Source organism: Mus musculus, chromosome 7, assembly GCF_000001635.26.
Source record: "Mus musculus strain C57BL/6J chromosome 7, GRCm38.p6 C57BL/6J".
Lineage (NCBI taxonomy): Eukaryota > Metazoa > Chordata > Mammalia > Rodentia > Muridae > Mus > Mus musculus.
In genome coordinates this window covers 66,157,320-66,179,587 of record NC_000073.6, presented here as the reverse complement: position 1 = coordinate 66,179,587, position 22,268 = coordinate 66,157,320, and the positions used below count along the sequence as shown (strand labels likewise).

The 22,268-nt window shown below is 45.1% G+C and overlaps 1 protein-coding gene across 2 annotated transcripts in view; it reads right to left on the bottom strand.

Moving 5' to 3' along the window:
• Positions 1-5,789: 5,789 nt before the first annotated feature.
• Positions 5,790-22,268, bottom strand: part of Chsy1 (chondroitin sulfate synthase 1) — a 64,307-nt gene continuing 47,828 nt past the window's right edge. The window contains exon 3 of one of the 2 annotated variants that reach the window (NM_001081163.2): positions 5,790-8,756. In NM_001081163.2, the coding sequence (NP_001074632.1) occupies positions 7,167-8,756 (1,590 nt within the window). In that variant the 3' untranslated portion in view covers positions 5,790-7,166. The remainder of the gene's footprint in view (positions 8,757-22,268) is intronic. The other variant, XM_006540910.4, reaches the window with a different exon arrangement.

The following is a 22,268-nucleotide window of genomic DNA, read 5'->3' as shown; positions in this document are numbered from 1 at the left end:
GCAGCCAGGAAGGATGCTTGCTATGGGGCACTCCTCCCGGGAGGTAGGGAGAGGGCCCTGGGTGGAATTGCGCAGTGGAGCAGTCAGGGAGCAATTAGCTGCGGTTCAAAGGGAAGCGCCACCCTGAGCAGCCCTCACATGAGGGGAGGCTAGAGAGATGGTGTGCGCATGCCTACAGCCTCTGAGCTAACAGAAGCAAGTGGAAGCCAAACATATTCCTTGCTTCAGCGCTGGCCCTGGCAGCTGAGAGGAAACTTCTGGGCAGGCACAGCACCTAAGGCTGCCCAGCGACTTCTGGCAGACCCACAGGAAACCAGCTGGGGCTGGACAGGGCTTTCCAATCCGTCCACACTGATGAAATCTACCAGTCACATCCGCCCAAGGATGTGGCCCAGACAGTCACTGCCCTGACAAGCCATCTCAGAGAAACGGCTGGCACTCAGGATCTTGAGGGCACAGCCTCTCAGGGGGAAAGGCCTACCTCTGAATCTAATTTTAAAGACCCACGAGTCATAATGTAAACTCATTTCCCATTGATGGTTGCCACATCTACCTCTGGACCTTGGAAAGTCGCTAGGGCAGATATGACTATGGTCAGTTCCCTGCAGCCCAAGGTCCCTAACGAAATCCTCAGGGCACTGGTGCTGGGGGTGGGACAAGTGCTGTCCCTGCCCAGCTGTCTTCCTTTGCCCACTCTTCTGATACAACTCCCATTTGTGGAGTCTTCATTGCTGGAACAAACCCATGGCTAAACACTATCTTCCAACTTAGTGATGTACTGGGTCTTCCGGGAACATCAAAGCCAACATCCATTTTCTTGTTTTTTTGTTTTGTTTTGTTAGGTTTTTTTGAGACACGGTTTTTCTGTGTAGTCTTGGCTATCCTATAATTTGCTCTGTAGACCAGGCTGGCCTCAAACTTAGAGATCCACCCGCCTCTGCCTCCAGAGTGTTGGGATTAAAGGTGTATGCCACCATCCCCAATCGACAGTAAAAAAAATCTTAACTAACACCTATTAAATGTAATTTTATAAAATAGCCTTCAAAACTAGCCTAGGGCACAGGTTAAGTAGCTCCATGGTTGCCAATCAAGTTCACCCCCATGTATTTGCAAATACGCATTTTCCCACCAGAAAAACCATACCTGGTTTCTAGAGGGACACCTGGTGGCACTGCCCCGCTTTATCCCGCACCACTGCCATGCCAGCATGTCAGGAACCCCCTATGGTGAGCTGGCGGCTTCCATTTCTCATCTGTCTCCAGGGCAAGGCTCCGAGTGGACCACATTCCCTAAAAGGCTATGTGTCTGAAGCTCGCCTGACTCACCATTATGTCTGCCCTCTCTTTGTTTTGCCATGACTCAAGTTTTGTGGCCATGGGGTTGAGTTTGGGAGTAGCTCTTTTTCCTAGGATGGTGCAGCCAACAACATACTGAGCACTGTCTTCCCACAGTGATTCTCAGATATGATTTGGTTGTTCAGGTTTCTTTATGCCTGTTTTGTGCTTGCGTGGTACTGGGGCTCAAAACCAGTCTTACACATGGTAGGTAAGTGTGCAACCACTGAGCTATATTCCAGTACCTTATTTGGTTTTAATTTGAAAAAAATTTTTAAAAAAGATTTATTTTTAAATGTGCTGTCTGTGAGAAAACATATTCACGGAAGTGCAGGTGCCCGCAGGCCCAGAAAGGAGGGCTGGAGGTCCTGGGACTGGAGTCACCCTATGTGGATGCTGGGAACACAACTCAGGTTCTCTAGAAGCAATGTACACTCCTAACCATTGAGCTATGCTGTCAGCCTTATTAGAAATGCTAGCGGGTACAATGTGTCACTGTGGACCAAATGAACTCCCAGTTGCCTGCACGTTGTCACAGATGGTCAAACCCCAGTTACCCAAGGATTGGTTGGAGGGCCCCTGCCAAAATCTGTGATACCCAATCTTTTACAGAAAATGGTGTCGGATCTACACAGAACTTACAAATATTCTTCCTGTAGCTTTAAATCACCTCTAACTCAATACCTACTACCGTGTACCACTGCAACAAAAAGGGCAAAAAGCCTATACACGTTTAGTAGACAGAATTTCTCCCGATTTTTAATCCAACGGAGGCTTGAAATACTTCCTTTACAATACTGAGACTCTTTCAAAGCGTACTTTCAGAAAGGTCCTTATTTCTAGCTTCAGCATGGGGTGTGGAGGCATGGGGACAAGGACCCCCTTTAAGTTATGGGAATAGGATCTAGCTTTGTCTGAAGAGCCACATTTCATCCAGAATGAAAGAGGTTAAAGGTCACTTTGAAGTCCAACCAGAAGGATTTTCTGTGCTCAAAGGAGAAGGTACTTAGAGCAACTGAGGCTTCCAAAGGGCAAGGGGCTGTGAGGAGTCACAGAAGGAGCCGCCAGGAGCCTCATGAGCTCAGCTGTCTTGGACCGTCTCACTCAGAGAACAGCTCATCACAGACAAGGCCTTCGAGACTACAGGGCTTCTTATCTGCCCCACCAGATGACTTGGCCGATTGTCTAACCTTCTCATTAAAGGCAATCTAGCATGACTACTCTTACTATCTTAAAGGGATTATGGCTAGAATGTTCTTTAAAGGTAGACATTTGATTTTGGTTTAGATTATTAAAACATAAAGCCTGTAACTGCAGCTTAGTTAACAGTGAACTAAGATACTCGGCAACAGAATCTTCAACGGTTTAACTCCACTAACAATAAGCTGGGTTCTGCTCTGGTTGGACCTGTGGTTTCTGAAGATTTAGACCCATTCCTTGCATCCCTTCAAAACGATTCAACAACCAAGCAAGCAAGCAAGCAAACTCTCCAGCCTGGGAAAACAAACGCTGCATTTCCCTAATGGAAATACTAAAGTACACGTTGCTGTGGTTTGCACCTCTAGATTCCGACTTTTACATCTTCATTGCATTTACGAGTCAGACTAAGCAAATGCACGATGGACATTTCCAAGAACAACAGATGACTTCTTTCAAGGGCTTATGAAATACCATGGGACTCACCTAGGTGGAAGGCAGCCCTGTGCAGTCACCTTAGGCGACACAGACCAAGCTGGCTCTGGTCGCCTGGCACATAAGCTTCTTTGTAACCTAGATTACAGGTCTTTGAACCACCAGTAAGGAAGCCTAATCCCCAGAGCTAGTGCTGTTCAGGGTGGGGAGGGCTGGCACCTGGCACCCCTAAGGCCCTGGGGACTTGATCGGACCTCAGCAGCTAAGAGTCTCACTTTCAAGTGTCCTGAAAGACAAGGACACTGGTGCCACAGTAACACACCTGAAAGCTTGCAGGTTCTTTTAATGTAAACATTCCCTTCCCAGATGAGAAGTGTCCCCCGACTATGAGCACACTGGATAATGAATAAAGCTGCCTGCAGAGAACGCCAGACCCTTGAGTGGTCCTTCCAGGGAAGGAAGGAGGCAGAGCTTGACCAGGACAGACAGCATGCAAAGGGTGTGTTAGCAAAGTCCCTGAGCCTGCAATCTGGGGAAAAAGACACCTCATACCTACTCCTGGGCTGGGACCTGGGCTTGAGGGTTTGGTAAAACAGGATGTGGACAAGGCTGGGCAGGAAGGAGGTGCGGACAGACTTGCTCAGAGTTGGAACTTGATTGGCCGGCTCATGAACGCTTTCGACTTCCCCTTCCTGCTTTCAGACTTGAGTGAAGGGTACAGCTCCACCTTCTATCCCAGGCTCTGCCTGTGTCTACAGCCCAGAGAATGGGTGTTTCATGGTCCTGTATGCCCCTCACCTTCCTTTTGAAACACGACGATCCCAGGGTATTGTGGCTCAAGGCCCAGTGCCAGCCTTACCCTGGCCCAGGCTATGAGGTCCAGCAAAATGCTTCTTCCTTCAGAATGAGATGTACCAGTTACCAACACCTGCCATGGCTCTCTGTGACCATCCCAGTCCACCACTCTTGGGACTGACTCCTCCAACCACTGCACTCACACCTGCCAGCCCTGTCAGCCCAAATGTCTCCAGGTAGCAGAGGGCCATGAAACTCTGCCCTGAAACATCCCAAGAACCCAAAGATATTCCTGCCAGGGTCTCTGTTATAGGATACACTCTTTGTTTCATTGCATACACACATGCACCCACTTTCTTCACCAAGATGCATACAAATCTGGTGGTCCACTATGGGAAGTCTTGGGCTAGGAGGATGGTTGGAAAGAGAAGCTTCCATCGGCATGCCCTTCTGCACAATAACCTATTCCCTGGGCCTTAAATACACACATTCTTAATCTAAAAAAATATTACCAAAAATTTTAAAGTGTGCTGAGAATATATGGGCCATTCTAATTCCTTAATACATTTTATTAAAAATAAGATAACACAGCTAGGCTTGCGGGCACATGCCTTTAATCCCAGCTCTCAGGAGGCAGATGCAGGTGATCTCTGATTTGAGGCCAGCCTGGTCTACAGAGTGAGTTTCAAGTCAGTCATATAGTGAGATCTTGTCTCAAAGCAACCCAGGCAGAACAAAGTATTGGCAAGTGAGAAACAGTGGCATCAACTGAAAGCTTTTCTGGGGCTCGAGGGCAGTATTGGTCCACAGTTAGGGTGGCAGACTTCAGCACATGCAATGACTACGGGATTTGGTGGGAATCCCGCTGGGAAGCCTAGGCAGCATTGTTCCCAACACACCAGGGAACCAGGAACACCAAGAAGCCCAGGTGCAACTTCCAGGAGCTCTGATGAGGGGGAAGTGGCCTGAGGGCAGGATCAAGTTCAACCAGTCACATCCACTCAGGGTGGGAGGATCTAAGGCGATGTCTGTGTAGATACTGGGGTGTTTCAGCATGGCAGAGCCTACTGTGTGTCTATAGGAGGTGTCCTGAGTAGGTCACCAGGCAGTGTGCACATTGAGGGCCTGAGACAAGAGGAATTCCTGAGAATAGCCCCTGGAAGGACACTGGGGACACCATGGAGTGATGGGACAAGACTTGAACTTGGGGAGGCAGCAGGTATCACAGGTTTTAGCAGAGGCAGGGAACTGGGAAAGGGACCAATGGCATTCCTGGAGATAGCTGGGGAGCAGGGGAGACCAACGTCACCAAGACGTGTGGTAGACGGTCAGTGGGGGTAGAGGAGGAAGGAGCAGGTTTAGCCTGGTGTCCCTCTGCTCTGTGTGTCTCCTGCCCCGAGGCTCACAGTGTGGTGTCAGAATACCGGTGCACAGAGATGCACAGCATCATCTGTGGGTAAAGAAGGACAGCTCAGGTTTCCTCTGTGAAAAAAGACAAGCAAACCCAACAACCTGCAGGGACTGGATGGCAGCTAGGCAGATTACAGCAGTTCTGTGAGCATGATGCCATTGTTCTGGACCCAAGTGTCGTCACACTGTGGATGCCTCTCTCAGGGTATAACTGTCATCTACTGAACCTGGCGAATAGCACCGGAGGTCACTTTTTGACTTCTGAATCTACAGCAACTGATGTGCAAGTTTTTCTCCGGCTAGATGGAGCCTAGAACCCCAAGCCATCAGTTGGTGATGGTTTTTACCTGGGATGCTGCTTAACAGGTGATCCCCTGGCAGATGAAAGTGATTTGTAGCCAAGAGCCAGGCAGAGGCCTGGCCTGGCCTGAGGCCCTCTGGGCTTCACACGGGAGTCAGCAGCTCCTCCTTGAGGAGTTCGCTCCACGCCACTCCCCCTGCAGCCACAGAAGCACCGACTCAGCGCTGCAAAGGCTGGAAGGAAGTCCGTGCTTCAGTGTTTTACTCTCCAAATGTAACTCAAGTCTTCAACCAACACAAATAATGAGACAAAATGGGTCTGCAGAGTACAATAGAAAAATACTGTCCACTGGTTTATTTGTTCGAGTGTGCAATAGGCTATTTACAAATAAGCAGATCTCCAACGATGTATATTAAAAATGGCAACTCTATCAACTGTCTGAACTCTAAATGAAAACCAATTCTTAAGGCACATTGGATCTGTGAGTTGAAAACAAACACCCTGGTGTGACAACAGACTCATTTCACCTTTGTCCCCAAAACACATGAGCACCAAAATTATCAAAGAACACTTAATCTTTAGTAAGACGGGAATGTAAAAATTAAGGATGAGGAAAAAGTGTTTTCAAAAGGAAATCTTTGGAGATCAGTTTACTGCAAATAAAATATTCTAACCACACTCACCGTGCACATAAATACTAGTAACTGACAAGTACTCAAAATGGCAGAGATCTAAAACAATGGGTATATTAAATAAATTAAAGGTATTTCATATAACAAGATAGAAAACCCAGTAATTAAAAAATGAAGCAGCCATCTCCATCCACAGCACAGGACAGAGAGCAGAGCCCCAGCTTCCCTCACACTTCCATTAGAGGTTTGTCTGTTTAGCTCGCACTCATTACACTGCTAACAGCCACTCTGTCCCCCTTAATAATACTGCACCCTCTAAAAAGAAGGGTTGGGGCAGAGAAAATGCCAAGTCCTTCTTGGACTTCAGTGCCAGGTCCGTTGAGGCCACGGGAGTTCAGTGGGGCGAGCACCTCTGTGCTTCCCTCCACCTCCCACTGGGAAAGCCTGCGCGACCCTCGGTGGGTGGAGCACGTGGGGGAATAATCAAATTTGGAAAGCTGTCTTGGAGAGAGTGACAACACAACTACTATCATGTTGCCTACTTTATGACTGGAACTCAAGATGGCTTAAAAAAAACAGTTAAAAAAAAAAAAAAAAGGAAAAAGGTGGAGTTTGTGCAAAGGTGACAGGTGACAGCCACAGCAGAACACTTCCCAGAGACAAGTTAACAGTCTCAGCATCGACCAGGGTTACAGTGCTCTGATCACGGTGACGAGACTTCCTAGGAATGTTCCAGCTTTCTGCCTTAGGACTACAGAGACAGGGGAATTGTCTGGAAAAGAAATGTAAAAACCAAAAACAAAAAAATTCTTATACCAAAGTTTTGTTCATCAGGTATGCTTCAAGTCAGGATTAAGCCGGTGCTACATAGTGTTCAGCAAGGTGTGTTCGAAGGCAAACATTGATCACATTTTTGTTCAAAAAGCTCAATCTTTAAGGAGTCCTGTGTAAGAAAACCACTTGGAAAATATATCCTTGTATGGACTTCAAAAACTGATTATACAAAAACTTTTTAAAAATAAATTAGGCAATTAAAAAACGTTCTCCGCAGTGGGGCCGGAGTCAGGCTGTCCTGGCAGAGCCGTGGCTGCCACCTTTGCTGTAACTGGGGTCATTCTTTTCTAGCCACATTTCGGCCAGCTGCTGCGTGGACCCAAATGTCGATGCTTTCGACCCCAAGCACATTTTATACTGTTTGGGGTCCAGATTAGGGTCACAGACGACAGGGTGGTGGATGTGAACAACTCCAACCTCCTGGCTCCTGAATGTCTTCAACCCTGCCTGGACAACCTTGTTAAAGAGGTCCACATCCTCCAGCCCCCAGCCTTGGATGGAGACATCGAAGCCACCCACTCTGACAAGATCTCCCTTGTAAATACAAGTGATGCCAAACCCATAGTTTCTCCAGAAACCTGTTTTCTGAGTAAAGGCAAAATGGTTGTCACTGGGAACCTTCCCACTATAAACAATCTTTGGATCATACTGGCTAAAGATGATTGGGAAATAGATCTGCTGCCCCAGCACTGTGTTGGCTCGGCACCTCTGTAAAAATTCCGCTGTAAACACCAGGTCCACATCACAGAAGAAGAGCAAAGACTCATTGTTAAACTGGGAAGAGCCTACTTCTAGGGCCAGTGCTCTTGAAAACCCTCCCGACACAGGCAGGACCTGCATGTCAGCCTTAGGGTACTTGACTCGGTAATCTCGCATCAGCTCGACCTGTTTGGCCTTGTCGGGGTTAGAGTCAGAGTTGAAAAGCAGAATGACCAGCTTCACGTTCAGATTTGGAATGAGACACGTCTTCTCAAAGTTCCCCATGAACCTCACAAACATGTCGAAGCGCCCAGACAACGGGATCAGAATGTTGATCTTCTTTTCTTTGGGTTCTTTGTGCTCCGTCTTGGATCCAGGAAGCTGGAAGGCAACGAGCTTCTTCAGGGAATTGGACAGGAATGACAGGGACCCAGAGTCCTGGTTGATTCTGTCTGCCAGCTCTTGTGCATCCAGCTCCTCGTGCTCCACAAACTGCATCTTGCTGAAGGTCTGCTGCAGGTACGCGTGCCGCCTCACAGGGACCGTCATCTTCTTCCCTTTGTGTTTCTTATACAGGAGCAGCAGGTCCAGAATGTACTCTGCCCCGTACATGGGGTTCACACGCCTGTAGCCATACTGGATCTCCTTGAAGTCGATGATGCGCCCGCGAGTCTTGGCGTTGGCATTGATCATCTCCATCACTTGCATGACTATGTCATCCAAGGCCTCCCTCTGTGCTGAGTCCATCCCTCTGCGGGGAGGCTGGCCATCTGTGGCTGAGTATAAGTATTTCCCAGTAAGGAACTCCCACTCCAGGATCTCCTCTCTCTGGCGGGCCTGGAAGCGCATGAAGGAGGGGGGGATGCCCAGCTGGAGGTCTTCCTTCTGGATCTCCGTGCTGCTGTACTTGCTCATCAGGACGATCTCCCGGTGGAGCTGGATCGTGCGATGGCGCAGCTCGGCGATCTTGCGGCTGAGCATGTAACTGTGCAGCCTGTACTGGTACGGTGGGTTTTTGTTGGGGTGTAAGGTGATCGCTCGGTGGATTTTACTGCTATGGAGATCTCTAATGTACCCTTTCTTGTTCTGTTCATAATTCTCATAAAAAAGCTGCTGCATCTGTTAAGGAAAGAAAAGACTCTGGTTTAGAACTGCGTAAGTAAGTGTCACTCCGTCCTTACATCTCCTCAGACAACCACCAACTCTAAACACAAGGGAACAGCACCCAGAAGGCTAGACTCACCCAGTCAGTAGCAACCACGTAAGATCAGAAGTTAACGGACAGCAATAGCCTAATGTAACATTTCAACGAGACATTAGCCAATGAATGGCCCCAAGGGCTAAGGACCCGGCCCAAAATTATGAGAGCTGCAGCTTTGGGTCTGTAGAGCAAAGCTCTGCAGATAAGGTGTTTTGTTGTTGTTCTGACCACCACCCCCACCCCCACCAGCTTCTTTTTAAAAAAGAAATAGATGGCCAGGTATGGTATCATACACCTTTAATCCCAGCACCCGGAAGGCAGGGACAGATGGATCTCTGTGAGTTCAAGGCTAGCCTGGTCTACATAGTGAGTTCCAGGACAGTCAGGTATGTAATTAGATCCTGTCTCAAAAACTAAAAATAAATAAATAAAACAAAACCGTAAAGAAAATGGAAGTTAAAAAGAAATTAAGAAAGCATTTAAAAAGAGTCTATCTAATTTAAGAGAACAAAGACCAACTGCAACTCTCTTGTGTGATCAGGGGAACCAGTGTACTGTGGGCCACCATAAGTGGTGGGTTTTTGCTTGTTGCTGCTCAGCCAACTGGATCATAGCGCACAGTGGGTACTACCGTGCGTCTCAGGCTCCCTACTATAAACAAAGACTTCGGAGAGAAAGTCAGAGACATAAGGCACAGTGCTCGATCCCACTCCTCCACGACACATGGCTGGGCCAGAGAAGTAACTGGCCAAAGCAGATTCAGATATATCCAGCTGCTAGGATGAGACAACTTCCTCAACTTGGCAGCAGCGCCTTTACCGGTTTCTTTCTAACTGCAGGGCAGCACCATAGCAAGACTCCAGAACTCAAAATGATGACTGGAATTTAGAAATTTTCTTTACAGGTACTAAAAGTCTTTCATATTTCATATTCATAAACATATTTTATAACTATAAGCCCCAAAGGTAACTGAGCCTCTAAACTCTTAAGATGCCATGGCTCCCACTTCACAGGAGCCACTGGACTCACACTGACTCCACATGGTGAGGAGTTCGGCCGTGGTGAGCATCAGCTGCCAAGCTTCAGAACAGAGACCGCTCATGTGCGTTTGCTCCAATACATGCACTACTGCCATCCTGTCTGCTCGTCACTTCCAAACTTACACAGCAAATTGAGGAAATACCAACATTATTGCACGATGCTATTTCCAAGAATGAAAACATCCAAGCCATTGACTTGGCTTTCTAAATTAGAGGAGACCAGTCAGAAGCATGCACGGATGTTCAGTTCCTCTCCCTGCCAGGTCTCAGACCCTCTCCCTCTGACTTCAAATTCAAGCCTGGTGGGTAATTTGCCCCACACAGCAGCCAATGGGGCATTCTGAGAAGGTAACTGGAGAGTTACAGCTAAAATATGGGTGTCAGAACTTGCATAATTTGCCCTCTTCTCTTCTCAAATGTCTCCATGAAAGGAAATAAAGAAGCATAAAAGTAATGAACACACAACATGAAGAGAACGGGTCAAGAGAAGCCGCTGCACATGAGAGATGTCCCTACTTCCTGAGGCAATGAGATCAAGTGGAGGAGGATGGAGGCCAACAGCCAACTCCCTTAGCTAGAGCCACAACGACAGGGCTGTGAGGCAGGGAACACAGGGAGAAGAGAAAGAAGAGAAGAGGGTGTAGGACAGCAAGATCCCCGGGTTCTCTGTACAGTTGGGAACCACAGCGGCAGGAAGTAGGAGAGAAGTTGGAGACACCAGAATCTGCACGGACACATTCTAAGCTGTTCTGTCATCTACACAGGGGTGGTGGCACACTTTTGTTAAAAATGCACCAGGGAGTATCGACCAAGAGCTGTAACTAAATTAGGATTGGCAGGTAACAGAAATAGATTTCAGCACTAAAGATCATCACTTGCAATACTTATTTCTGAAGGTAAATGATTATCTACAGGCTATTTTTCCTCTTGTCAGTAGTCACTTCTTGATTCTAAATCGCATAACTCACGTTTACTTTCCCGAAAAATTAACCGAGGGCTGGAGAGATGGTGAAGGCTATGCTCACAATCAAAACTGTAAGAAAGTAACTGAGTGCCTAAGGAGGAGTGAGGTGCGCGTCTGACCCCGCAGCACAGTGAGCTTTGAAACTGTAGTAGGACCTCACTCCTCCATTGTCCCTGTCATCTAGCACAGACCCCACTGGTCATCCCTCAAAGAGACTTGGTGTGTGTGTGTGTGTGTGTGTGTGTGTGTGTGTGTCCATCCTGAGACGTTTAATATAGAAAGAGAGAGCAGAGAAAGGCCTTGGAATTAAACTTGGGGAATAGTGTTCAAGATAGTGGAGAATCTCCCAAGGAACCTGGGATAACAATGTAATAATCATTCTAGAGAGAGAACATGGAAATGGGTTCAGAATTCCAGGACCTGTACACTTGGTCAGGCCCTAGGTACTTGGCATAAGGAATGCAAGTTAGAATGCCAAGGACAAAACAACTAAAACCATCTCAAGAGGGATCTGGATGGTGGTCAGTGTGAGGTCCGTGCCAGGTGAGCCTGATGACCCGAGTCTGACCTCTGGGTCCCATGTCAGGGCAGGAGAGGAGAGAATCAACCCACAAAGCTGTCTTCTGACATCCACAAGAATGCTGCACCACACTGCCCATCTCCTTCTCCACATCCTCACCCGCCCTTCTCTCTCTCTCTCTCTCTCTCTCTCTCTCTCTCTCTCTCTCTCTCTCTCTCTCTCTCTCACACACACACACACACACACACACACACACACTGAACTTAAGCTACAATGATACTGGATGCAGATATTACTGCCAGCACAATGTTTTCCAAAGCAGGGAAAGAGAAAGCCACCCTCAATGAACATTTACCTTCCCAGCTAAACTATCCACCAAGAAAGGATAAAGAAAAGATCTTCAGATAATGCAGGTTCACATTTATCTTGCACTTTTCTTTTCCTAGAATATTTTGAAGACTATGCCTCTCTAACATGAGAGAAGACAGTAACACTTGATCCAAAACACACGGGGCACAATCCAGCATTACCACGCACAAAGTCTCGGTACTAGAAGGCTCTGACGTTTATTGACTTTGTCACCAGGGACCGACCTGGGCCTGACATGTTTTAAGATGCTTAATATATAGCTGACAGATTCATGATGGAGTATTAAACCTTTAAGCATAGCAAGATATTGAGAAGTTGTTGAATTATTTCAATGTTAAATTGTTGATAAAGGCAAATATGATATATTAAATATGGCAAATAGTGCATACAGACAAGGTTAGAATCCTCTAACCATGATATATTTTCAAATCTAAGAGCATTAGCACTTTAAAACACAAACAAAAAAACCACATGTCCTTCAAGACTGTCTTTAGTGTAGTACTTACAGTTCCTACCATAATCTGATTTTATTTTATCTGGACAATATCTGACATGTGGGAAGGAGGGTGCCAACAGACACCCTCTTTGCAATACACTCCCATGGGTGGCTGTTTCTTTCTGTCTGGCCAATTACTTCTTACAGACTTGCAAGGATACACATTTCTAAAGTGTCTTAGAGGCAATCTTTTGCCATACTTTCTCAGTTTCTAGAGTCTAGATAGGATCTATCTAGCACCTAGTAATGATAGCAATATGAGGAGCAAGTATTCACTAGCTGGCTATGGAAGCATTAAAATAGGCTGAGAATTTTAAAGTTAAGTTGCTGTAGGGGCCTTAAAGTTTGATTGGAAGGAATCTTGTGTTATATCTATCTTTAAACCAAGTAAGTTCATTACAAGATACAAATAAGTGGGGTTGAAGAGAAAGTGAACAACAACAACAACAAAGTCCATGCTCTGAGTGGCTAGTGGCCCCCCGTGCTGTCCAACAGATTTCTTCTGTATGTTTATTGCGACTGCAACCAAACATGACTTTTACACAAAGAAGCCATCCAGCTATACACTGAAGGAAACATAAGACACTCCTAGAATAATCTTAACTTTCAGGAAGTTCCATGATTTCTGAAAGGCTGATGTCTTTCATTACAAAAACATTTTGAGAGGCTAAGATGTAGAATGCTTGACTAAGATGCACAGAACCTTGGGTTCAATTCAATCCTAGTACAGCACAAAATTGGACATGGTAGGAATACCTATGATACTAACACTCAAAAGGTGAAGGCAGGGGGATTAGAAGTTAAAGTTTATCCTTGATGTACATAGCAAGTCTAAGGCTAACCTGGACTACATGAGACCCTACTCGAAAAAGGTCTTTTTAAACCTGGTATGGTGATGCGTACCTGTAATCCCAGTACTCAGGAGGTCCAGGCAAGCTAGGCTATACGGGCAAACATTATCTAAATATATACTTGTAAATACACACACCAAATTTAGAGTTTAAGAGCATTTTTATTACCACACAGTACATCAATCATTTATAATTTGAATGTTAAGAGGAACACACTATAAAGCAAGGCGGTGGTAGTGCATGCCTTTAACCCCAGCACTTTGGAGGCAGAGGCAGGCGGATCTCTGTGAGTTAGAGGTCAGCATGGTCTACAGAGCAAGTTCCAGGACAGCCAGGGTTGCACAGAAGAGCCCTGTCTCCAAAAACCCAAAACCAAGAGAGAGAGAGAGAGAGAGAGAGAGAGAGAGAGAGAGAGAGAGAGAGAAGAAAGGCTGACAGAGACAGACAGAGAGAAAGAAAGAAAGAAAGAAAGAAAGAAAGGAAGGAAGGAAGGAAAAACTAAAAAAAAAAGAATACTATAACAGAAAGTTAAAAGGTACTTAGTAAACAAAACATTAGCTAATGAAAATCTTTTATTTAATAATTACAAGGTTATTCCTTCTTTTAAAAATCACAGAACCCTTTGTAAATGTTTAAAACATTTAAAAAACTTATGGGTTGCGTTCCAGTGTTGAAACAGCCCTTATTCTTTGTCTCACAAAGTCCCTCTACCATCTTGGCTCCAGCAGAGGCATCTCCCTGCTCTAAGATATCTCAGGACCTGTGCCACTCAGTTGTAAACTAAAGCTGAGTAATTCCAAGGTCATGCTATTCCCAGGAACTTCCAGCACAGCTGGGAACAGCCATCAACTGTGCACATCTAATCTTCCCTAACAAATGCCTTCTAGAGTTTTCATTAGCAAGTATCCCATGTCCTCTGCAACAAATGCCAACATGCTCACTCGGCCCTTGTTCTTCCTGCAAGCTGTTTACATTACTGCGCCTCATTAAATACAGTACACCAGTATGCTATCGCTGCTCCAGATGGACGGACACTTTGTCTGGATTAGAGTTCCATTATGCAAAACTTTATCCTTTTGTTCTAAAAAATGGTTTCAAAACAATATTAATTTAACAATATTAATTTAAATAGTCACTCCCACATTTTAGATATTTAAATCAATATTCTTACATGGCAACATCCCCAGATAATTCACACCGCAAAGCAGAACTTTTGAAAGCAGGCATATGTTAATAACTAGGTCAGCTGTCCAGCACATACTGAGCTGTTCCAGGCTCTTGGGACATATGGTTGTCCTACACAACCCTTTTAGTTTTCCCCTAATAAGTTTTGTGTTGGTATTGCCAATTTTCACTCAATTAAATTCAAGGAGTATGTACTTTGCATTTTAAAGACTTCATTCATAAAACTAAAATCTTCATGAGAATTAAACTGGGCTTGTAATGGTAAAAATTGTGAACTATATTTCTGAGCCTCACTGGTTAGATTCCAATTCGGAAATTGGAATATTTAGTAGAGAAACCGGGCCCATTTCAGAGTCACTGAGAACTGAGCTTGGCAAAGTTAAACAAAAGCTGCTGGTAGGACTTAAGTCCTTTGTGTAATGCAGCACACACAGCACTGGACTATAGAACAAATGGCTCTGTGAGTACTGCTCCCTTGGTTTAAGGTAATCACATGATAAGGTTATGATAACTCTGCAGTCAGAAAACTGCTCAGAGCCCCATCTCGGTCACCCGAGCTCTCTAACATCATGTCTTTTATTAATTTTTGCTTTGGTTGGTGTAGACAACGCTGGGTTGGTCTGACTTGTATAATGTAGTGTTTGTTATACATTGTTCATATTCACCCCACCCCCGGTGCCCTGCTCTCGTTCTCATCCTAGAGTATACTACCCCCCTCCTGGTTTCATGCCAGATTCCATGTCAGAGGAAACGTGCGTTTGCCATTTTCTTCCCTACCCCATCATTATTATTAACAAAAGAAGCAATCATGGCCATGCAGTGTGGGATGAATTATACATAGAACTACCTTCTAATGAAAAGTCCTACCCAGATGTGGCATCAAGTGCTTACCCTCTTCTGGATGACACTGTGTAGAGTGAAAAGCTCAAAGGCCTAGTTAAAAAAAAAAAAATATATATAAGGTGGGGCCTGGCTTGCTGAAAGGGTACCTAGGAAGGGCCTTAACATAACTTAGCCAGTGCCAGGATCCAATCCTCACAGCTTCCTCAAAGCACAGGGCAGTAACTCTAGTCAATAGGAGTCAGGTAGCAACACAGCAAGCATCTCTGTATGATTAAATGACTCCAGTTCTAGCAGAAGGGGTTGCCAAAACAAAGCAAAACAAAATCCGAAGGGAACACAAGTTACAGGGAGAAGTGTGGTAGGGAGATGGGGGTGGGAGCAGACATATGAACACACAGGAGGGTCAGATCTCAAGGAAGGGAGAACTCTAGTTCTTTTGTGGAAAACTACCAAATTAGGAAGTGTAGTAGGGAGAGAGGGATGACAAAGATAGAAAGACAAAATCTATAGGTCAAATACTACAGTCTACAAGGTCATGGCTCTCTAGGATTTTTGTTTTTATTGTAAAATTCATTCTACATATTTTGTGCTCTTCTGGTTTATAGACTTTATCAAGTATTATATCCCAATTCAAAGCCAACCAATAAAAAAATAAAAGATAAACTAGAGGCACGGCATTTGCATCTGCAGACCCTGAGGGAGGCCTCTGAGAGCAAAGTGTAGGGAAGAGGACACATGGCAGGCCTACCTATCCCCAGCCCTGCAGTCCAGAAGCACAGCACAAACTGGAGAGGCTTGCCTCGCACTGCTTAGAAACAGGCACTTAGAAGCTAATTTTGCCAGGGCATTCTCCTCACGCGGCATTAACAGGGGAACTAAAAGTGTATAAGGACATCTCTGCCTTGTCTTGTGTCTGTCAGACTGCTTTAGAAGACAGGTCATCCCCTCACCATTTCCTCTACCTGCTTTGGATTTTCTCAACAACAGAACTGTGGGGCAGACTCCACACCCTGGAGCGGAATCAAATCATCGTTGAAGAATTATCTTGTCCCCTTGAGCAGTCCTTTCTTCCTCTACTTAAATCTTGAAATCAAAAGAACTCACTTAACCAGGTCTCCAGACCTGGGTCCACACACAGAGCAGGAGGTGATGGCCTGCTTTCCAAGAGCTCATATAATAACTAGTAACATTTCAGATGGTGACTAGAGTTTTGTAGAACTACAAAGAAATGAACAGCAGCAGAGATGCGTGTAGTTCCCACCTGTGAGTCAGAGAAGGCCTCTCCAGCAAGCTGGACTCTGAGCAGAGACCCCAGGCAGTGAGAGGGGAGGGAGTGAAAGAAGGGGCACTCATACCCCCATCTCTGCATAACAGCACTTCCAGGAGCAAAGAGTAGCCAAGGCTAGCCCCAGGCCAAGCTAACCACATACCCAGGAACAAGCAACCACACAAGAGCACCATGACAGTCTCCTTATTGGAGTCACTGTGAGGCTCCAGACCAGACACATACAGATTTTAACATCATCAGCAGTAACATTTCAATGAGGAATGCTACTTAAAATGTTTGAACAAAACTTTATGAGCTTCAAGGATCTCTAAGTCTGGGTTAGAGTTTAGGAAGGGTTGAAAAGCAACCGATGTGATGTGGACGATGAACATTCCTGGCAGCAAACAGCCAGTGGTCCATGCTGGGTGACGGGTACCTTTCCTAAGAAAACACATTCTCTGGGCTGTGGAGCCCACTCTGCAATCACTTCTGCTCTGTGTGTGGGCATGCCAGAGCCCCAGCAACGGAGGATCCCTGGAAGAAAGGACAATCATGACGCGTACAATTCCTACTGCCTGCCCTTCCTCACGTGCATCTGCAGTCAGGTGCCCACCCAGGCCTGAACCAGGGACTGCCCTGCATTTTGTCCAAATGGGATTAACTTAAAAGCAGGGAGCCACTTGCCTTCTGTGTGGTAAGGGAGACTTTCATGGGGAAGTCATTACTAAAAGTATTATTCTTAAGCTTCAAATGAGAAAGAACGCAAATGGGTAACTTATGTTGTATTATCAACCCACGGACTGTGCCTAGTGCTTCTAAGCAAAAGGAAGAAACCACAAAGCTCATTTATGGTGAGACCATTCCCCTCAATGAATGACGCATGCTGACTCTGTTTATCTTGCTCATTCGTACACACACATTGTAAGTGGGTACTTCACCTGAGAAACAATCCCGAAACATTTAGGTTTTTAACTCTATTTCATTATCCACTTTGAGTTCTACCTTCCAGATTAATTACATGGCCAAAACAACTATCTAGCTACCCATTTATGGCCATATATCCCTGCTTACATTTGGTACTGTGTGCTGAGATAGAGCTGCACCAAGCACAGTGAAGCCTAACGCCCCAGCCAGTCTCCAGCCCCTCACTGCAGTGGAAGGCAGCACTGACATCCTGGCTACCTCGAGTCCCTGCGCATCCCACTTTCTAACCCTGCCTCTATCTCTGCATGCGATGAGACCACAAGTCTCCACTTCGTGTGCATGTGTGAGTGCGGTGGGAAGAGGAACTCTGAGAGAATGAGGGCTGGGAGGATAAAAGAGCATCTTAAAAGCCACCATTTTATTGCAATACACTTCTGGGCTATGAACAGATTTCATAAGCTGTATCTTATAAACTGTCTTCTAAATTGTCTTCAAAAAACAAAATGGGACTCCATAAGTGAAAGGTGAGTTAAAAAATTTTATTTTTCTGTGTGTGATTAGCTGCATGTTTGTATCCCACACGTCTGCCTGGCAGCAATGGCAGGAGACAGGACTAAATTTAAATGCACAACCACATCTCCAGCCCTGGAAATTGGCCTTATAAGCAGCATTTCTTTTTTTTTCTTTCTTTTTTCTTTTGGTTTTTGGAGACAAGGTTTCTCTGTGTAGCTCTGGCTGTCCTGGAACCCACTCTGTAGACCAGGCTGGCCTCGAACTCAGAAATTCGCCTGCCTCTGCCTCCCAAGTCCTGGGATTAAAGGTGTGCACCACCGCGCCCGGCTATAAGCAGCATTTCTAAGTCTACAGTTATAAAGCATATGACTCTTAGCATGCACATGTAGAAAGTTACATCACTTACAATACTATTTTAAAACCCCTTAAGATCATTTCAGAGCTGGTGAGATGGCTCAGTGGGTAAAGGTGCTTGCTGTGAGTCTGAATCCCAGAACTCACATGATGCAAGAGAGAACTGACTCCTGCACATTGTCTTCTGACCTTCACACGTGTGGTATGACTTGCACACAAAGGCAAGTACTAATACACATAAAGTAAACATAAGTAAATCTTTAAAATGTTTAATAAAAGTACTTACCGATATTAAAACAGAAACCGATCATAGTGTTTAGTTATGACATTCTACTTCTGACCACCTGAACTTCCCTAAACAAACAATAACTAACCTTGAGGGCAGTATTGGCTAAATAAATAAAAAGATATGCAGCCGGGCGTGGTGGCGCACGCCTTTAATCCCAGCACTCGGGAGGCAGAGGCAGGCGGATTTCTGAGTTTGAAGCCAGCCTGGTCTACAGAGTGAGTTCCAGGACAGCCAGGGCTATACAGAGAAACCCTGTCTTGAAAAACCAAAAATAAAAATAAAAATAAAAGAATTAAAAAATTAAAAAGAATAAAAAGATACGCTAAAACGACGGAGTTATAAGAGTAGTGAAAAAGTCACAGAAGAGAGAAAGCATGAAGATTACTGGCAAAGAAGTAACTCATGCATCAGCCGAAGACCAGAGCATCTCTCTTACGGAAAACGGGAGAGGCAGGGTAGCAGCACAGAGAACGATTCCATTTTCATGGCATCTTGATTGCATTACTCAGTATCAATTATGTATAACTATAAAAAGGAGAGCTGAGAGCAGTGGCTCGCACCCGTAATCACAACAGTTGGCATGCTTAAGCATGTCAAAGCCATGTGCTCGAAGCTAGCTTGGGTTACACACTGAATTCCAGGCCAGCTTGAGCTATAGAGAGAGACCTTGCTTCAAAAAAAGATAGACGGACAGACAGACAGACAGAGATGAGTAAGTAAAATAAAAAGTAGATGCAGATACAAAGCAAGCATATACTCTTTTAAAAATAGGTTACTCATGAACCCTGTGAGAATGACTTCCATTTGAAGAAGGTGTAGTGGTTTGAATATGCTTGGCCTATGGGAAGTGGCACTATTAGGAGGTGTGACTTTATGGGAGGAGATGCAGCCTTGTTAGAGGAAGTCTGTGGCTGTGGAGGTGGGGCTTGGAGGTACCCTAGCCTCAAGCTCTGCCCAGTGTGAAAGACCATCTCCTCCTGGCTTCCTTCAGATAAAAGCACAAAAGCCTTGGCTTCTCCAGCACCGAGTGAGCCTGCATGCTGCCATGCTTCCCGCCATGACGACAATGCACTGCCTCTGAAACTGCAGCCCAGCCCCAATTCAATGTTGCCTTTGTGAGACTGCCTGGTCGCGGTGTCTGTTCCCAGCAGTAAACCCTAACTAAGACAGAAGGAAAGTGTCACATCTTTCTGAGCCTTCTCACACTCATCTCCTCATGTCCCACTGATGGTCAGGTATCAAACCGTGCTACGCTCATGTAAAATGGGGTAGATATAATAAGGCCTGGAGAAAGAAACACAGGCCAAACTCAAGTAAGCATATGGAAAGAAATAGTCAAAGTTACAACAGAAATTAATGAAATGAAAAAAAAAAAAAAAAAACAATTAAAACCACCACCAACAACAAGGAAACAGAATCAGTACACTGGTAGCCAACCTCAGAGAGGGAAGATCCGTATTAACCAAATCAGAGGTAGAAAAGCAGGCCCAATAAAGGATATTGAAGAAACTCAGAAAAGCATTAGGATACATCTTTAGAAACTTATATTCCATCAAGCTGGAAAAGCTTTTTTCAAAAAAGGAAGAATTTATAGACCTTAGAATAAAGCATACCTACGATGTTAGACCTCTCCAATGAAAAACATAAAACACTAAAGAAAGAAACTAAAGAAGACACTAGAAGATGGGAAGACCTCCCATACTTCATAGATTTAAAAAAAAATTCATTTAAAAAAGATTTCTTTAAAAATTGGATGTCTGTGTGCAGTGCATGAGGGGGGTACCCATGGGGTTAAGCAATAGTCAATCATGTTTACCAACAGAAACCAGAAAAACCCTGAGCAAATATTAACTCCAGAAATACCAGACTAACCAGAATTATTACTTAGAAATAACCAATATTACTACTTTAAGATTTAATTAATGACAAAATAAGTGACCAGAGCCACACCACCAAGTGAGTAACAGTGTTCTACACCAAGATTCACAACCAGGAGCTGTGTAACAGTCAACCAGACCAAGCAGGAGAGCTGTGATCCAAGCCTGAATGCATGCCCTAGCTTCTCTTCACGTGTCCTCGTCACACACACTTCATGTATGCAACCCTAGCAGCTAACAGTGACCCACAGGCAACTTCCTGAGATGAAAAGGAACAAAGTTTTAATTATTTCCATCTCTGATTTATCTAAGTGAGTACCTATATAAATACTCCTAATTGTTATGTTGATTCTTCCTAAAGAAGCTGGCAAGATCTACCTGCAGGGCCCATTTAAATGTCTCCTTTCTTTTGAGATCAGGGCGGTGTGGTGTGATTAACAATAAAGCACTTCCAACCCTTCCAAATACAGGCTTCACCACCAACGCATTCCCAAACTCTGTTACAAGGGAAAGCAGAAACCGCGACACAGAGATTTAAAGGGAGACGCCCTGTAAGGAGCATTCCCGTCTGGACTGATGTACTAGCCTATAGTCTGAGAGCATTCCCAAGGTGTCACATCTGTTATTACAGTCACAACGACTTTCCGGAATAGAAAATATATTTACGTCAAATATATAAGGATATTATGTCATTTATAGAACATCAAATTATAAATTTATGTTAAATTGTAACACACAAAATCAGAACTACACACAGAATATATTGATGATCAGCTTCTAACAGCCAACCTGCTGGAATGGAGATGCTAGAAGTCTGTTCCAAAATTAAGACCTTTTAAATCTGAAAACCAATTAACTTTAACTGTTTAACTGTACTAAGGACCTGAGACCTTGGTACACTGCCATAAGTGTGACACCCAAGCGCTCTGCCTTTGCAACCTAGGGAACAAAACTCCCATGTACAAGAGTGCACAGGCTGCTTAAAATACTTACAGACTGACCTCTGGTCTGTCTTCCAAGCCAGACTTCAGGTTCAGTTAGGCGTGACCACGTGTCCAACTTTTCCCCCAGTGGAGTGTGAGTAGAAAGGACACGTCTCCTACCTCTGAACCCTGAGGCCCTGTTCCTCTCCTGGGTCAGAGTCTGAGCACAGCAACCATGGCATCCATCTCTAACAAGGGACTGTTGCAGGAGAGAGCCAAGAACCCAGACCACACCCCCATATCCTGGGAAACAGCCTTGCCAACCTGGAATCCCTGGAGGACTCAGCCTGTATTCAATATAGAAATTTCCCTATTTCTACTGCATTTCTTGGATGTCAGTTATGGTGGTTTGCCCCTTTCTTTGTAATGCCATATTAATAATTTAGTTCTTAAGCAACACTTCAGAATAACATTTCATAAAAACGCACAACTAAAGTCATATCACATGTTTCTGTAACTGTATGTCAGCCCCAGGCATCCTATTATTTATATTGTTCCCATTTTGGAAAGGCAGTGGAGCTCTGGGAACCAAGAACCCAATAAAGAGACTGGCGGTGGGTAACTATAGGCTCAGTTTCAACATCAAGTGCACACGGAACAGTTGGCAAATGTCCACAGACACCGAGGTATTTACCGTCTGGCCCTTCAGAGACAGAGTCTACTGACCCTTTATCTGCAGCGTTTGGGACATGCAGCCTTTGCCAGAGGACAGGAGGGCCTAAATGTGGTGTTCCTCCCTAAGCACTCGGCCTTCTCTTCCGCAGCCGAGCTTCTCCTTGGCTTCTGTTTGCCAAGCCACCATGCTATTCCAGTTCTGCCTCACTGATGCCGAGATACCTCACTTCATCTGGGATATTACACTCTGCCTTCCAGTCCTACCTTTCTAATTCTAACACAACACCTTCAGGGGAAAATGTAATCTCCTGTAAGAAAAGATCCAGTAACCACTGAGCTA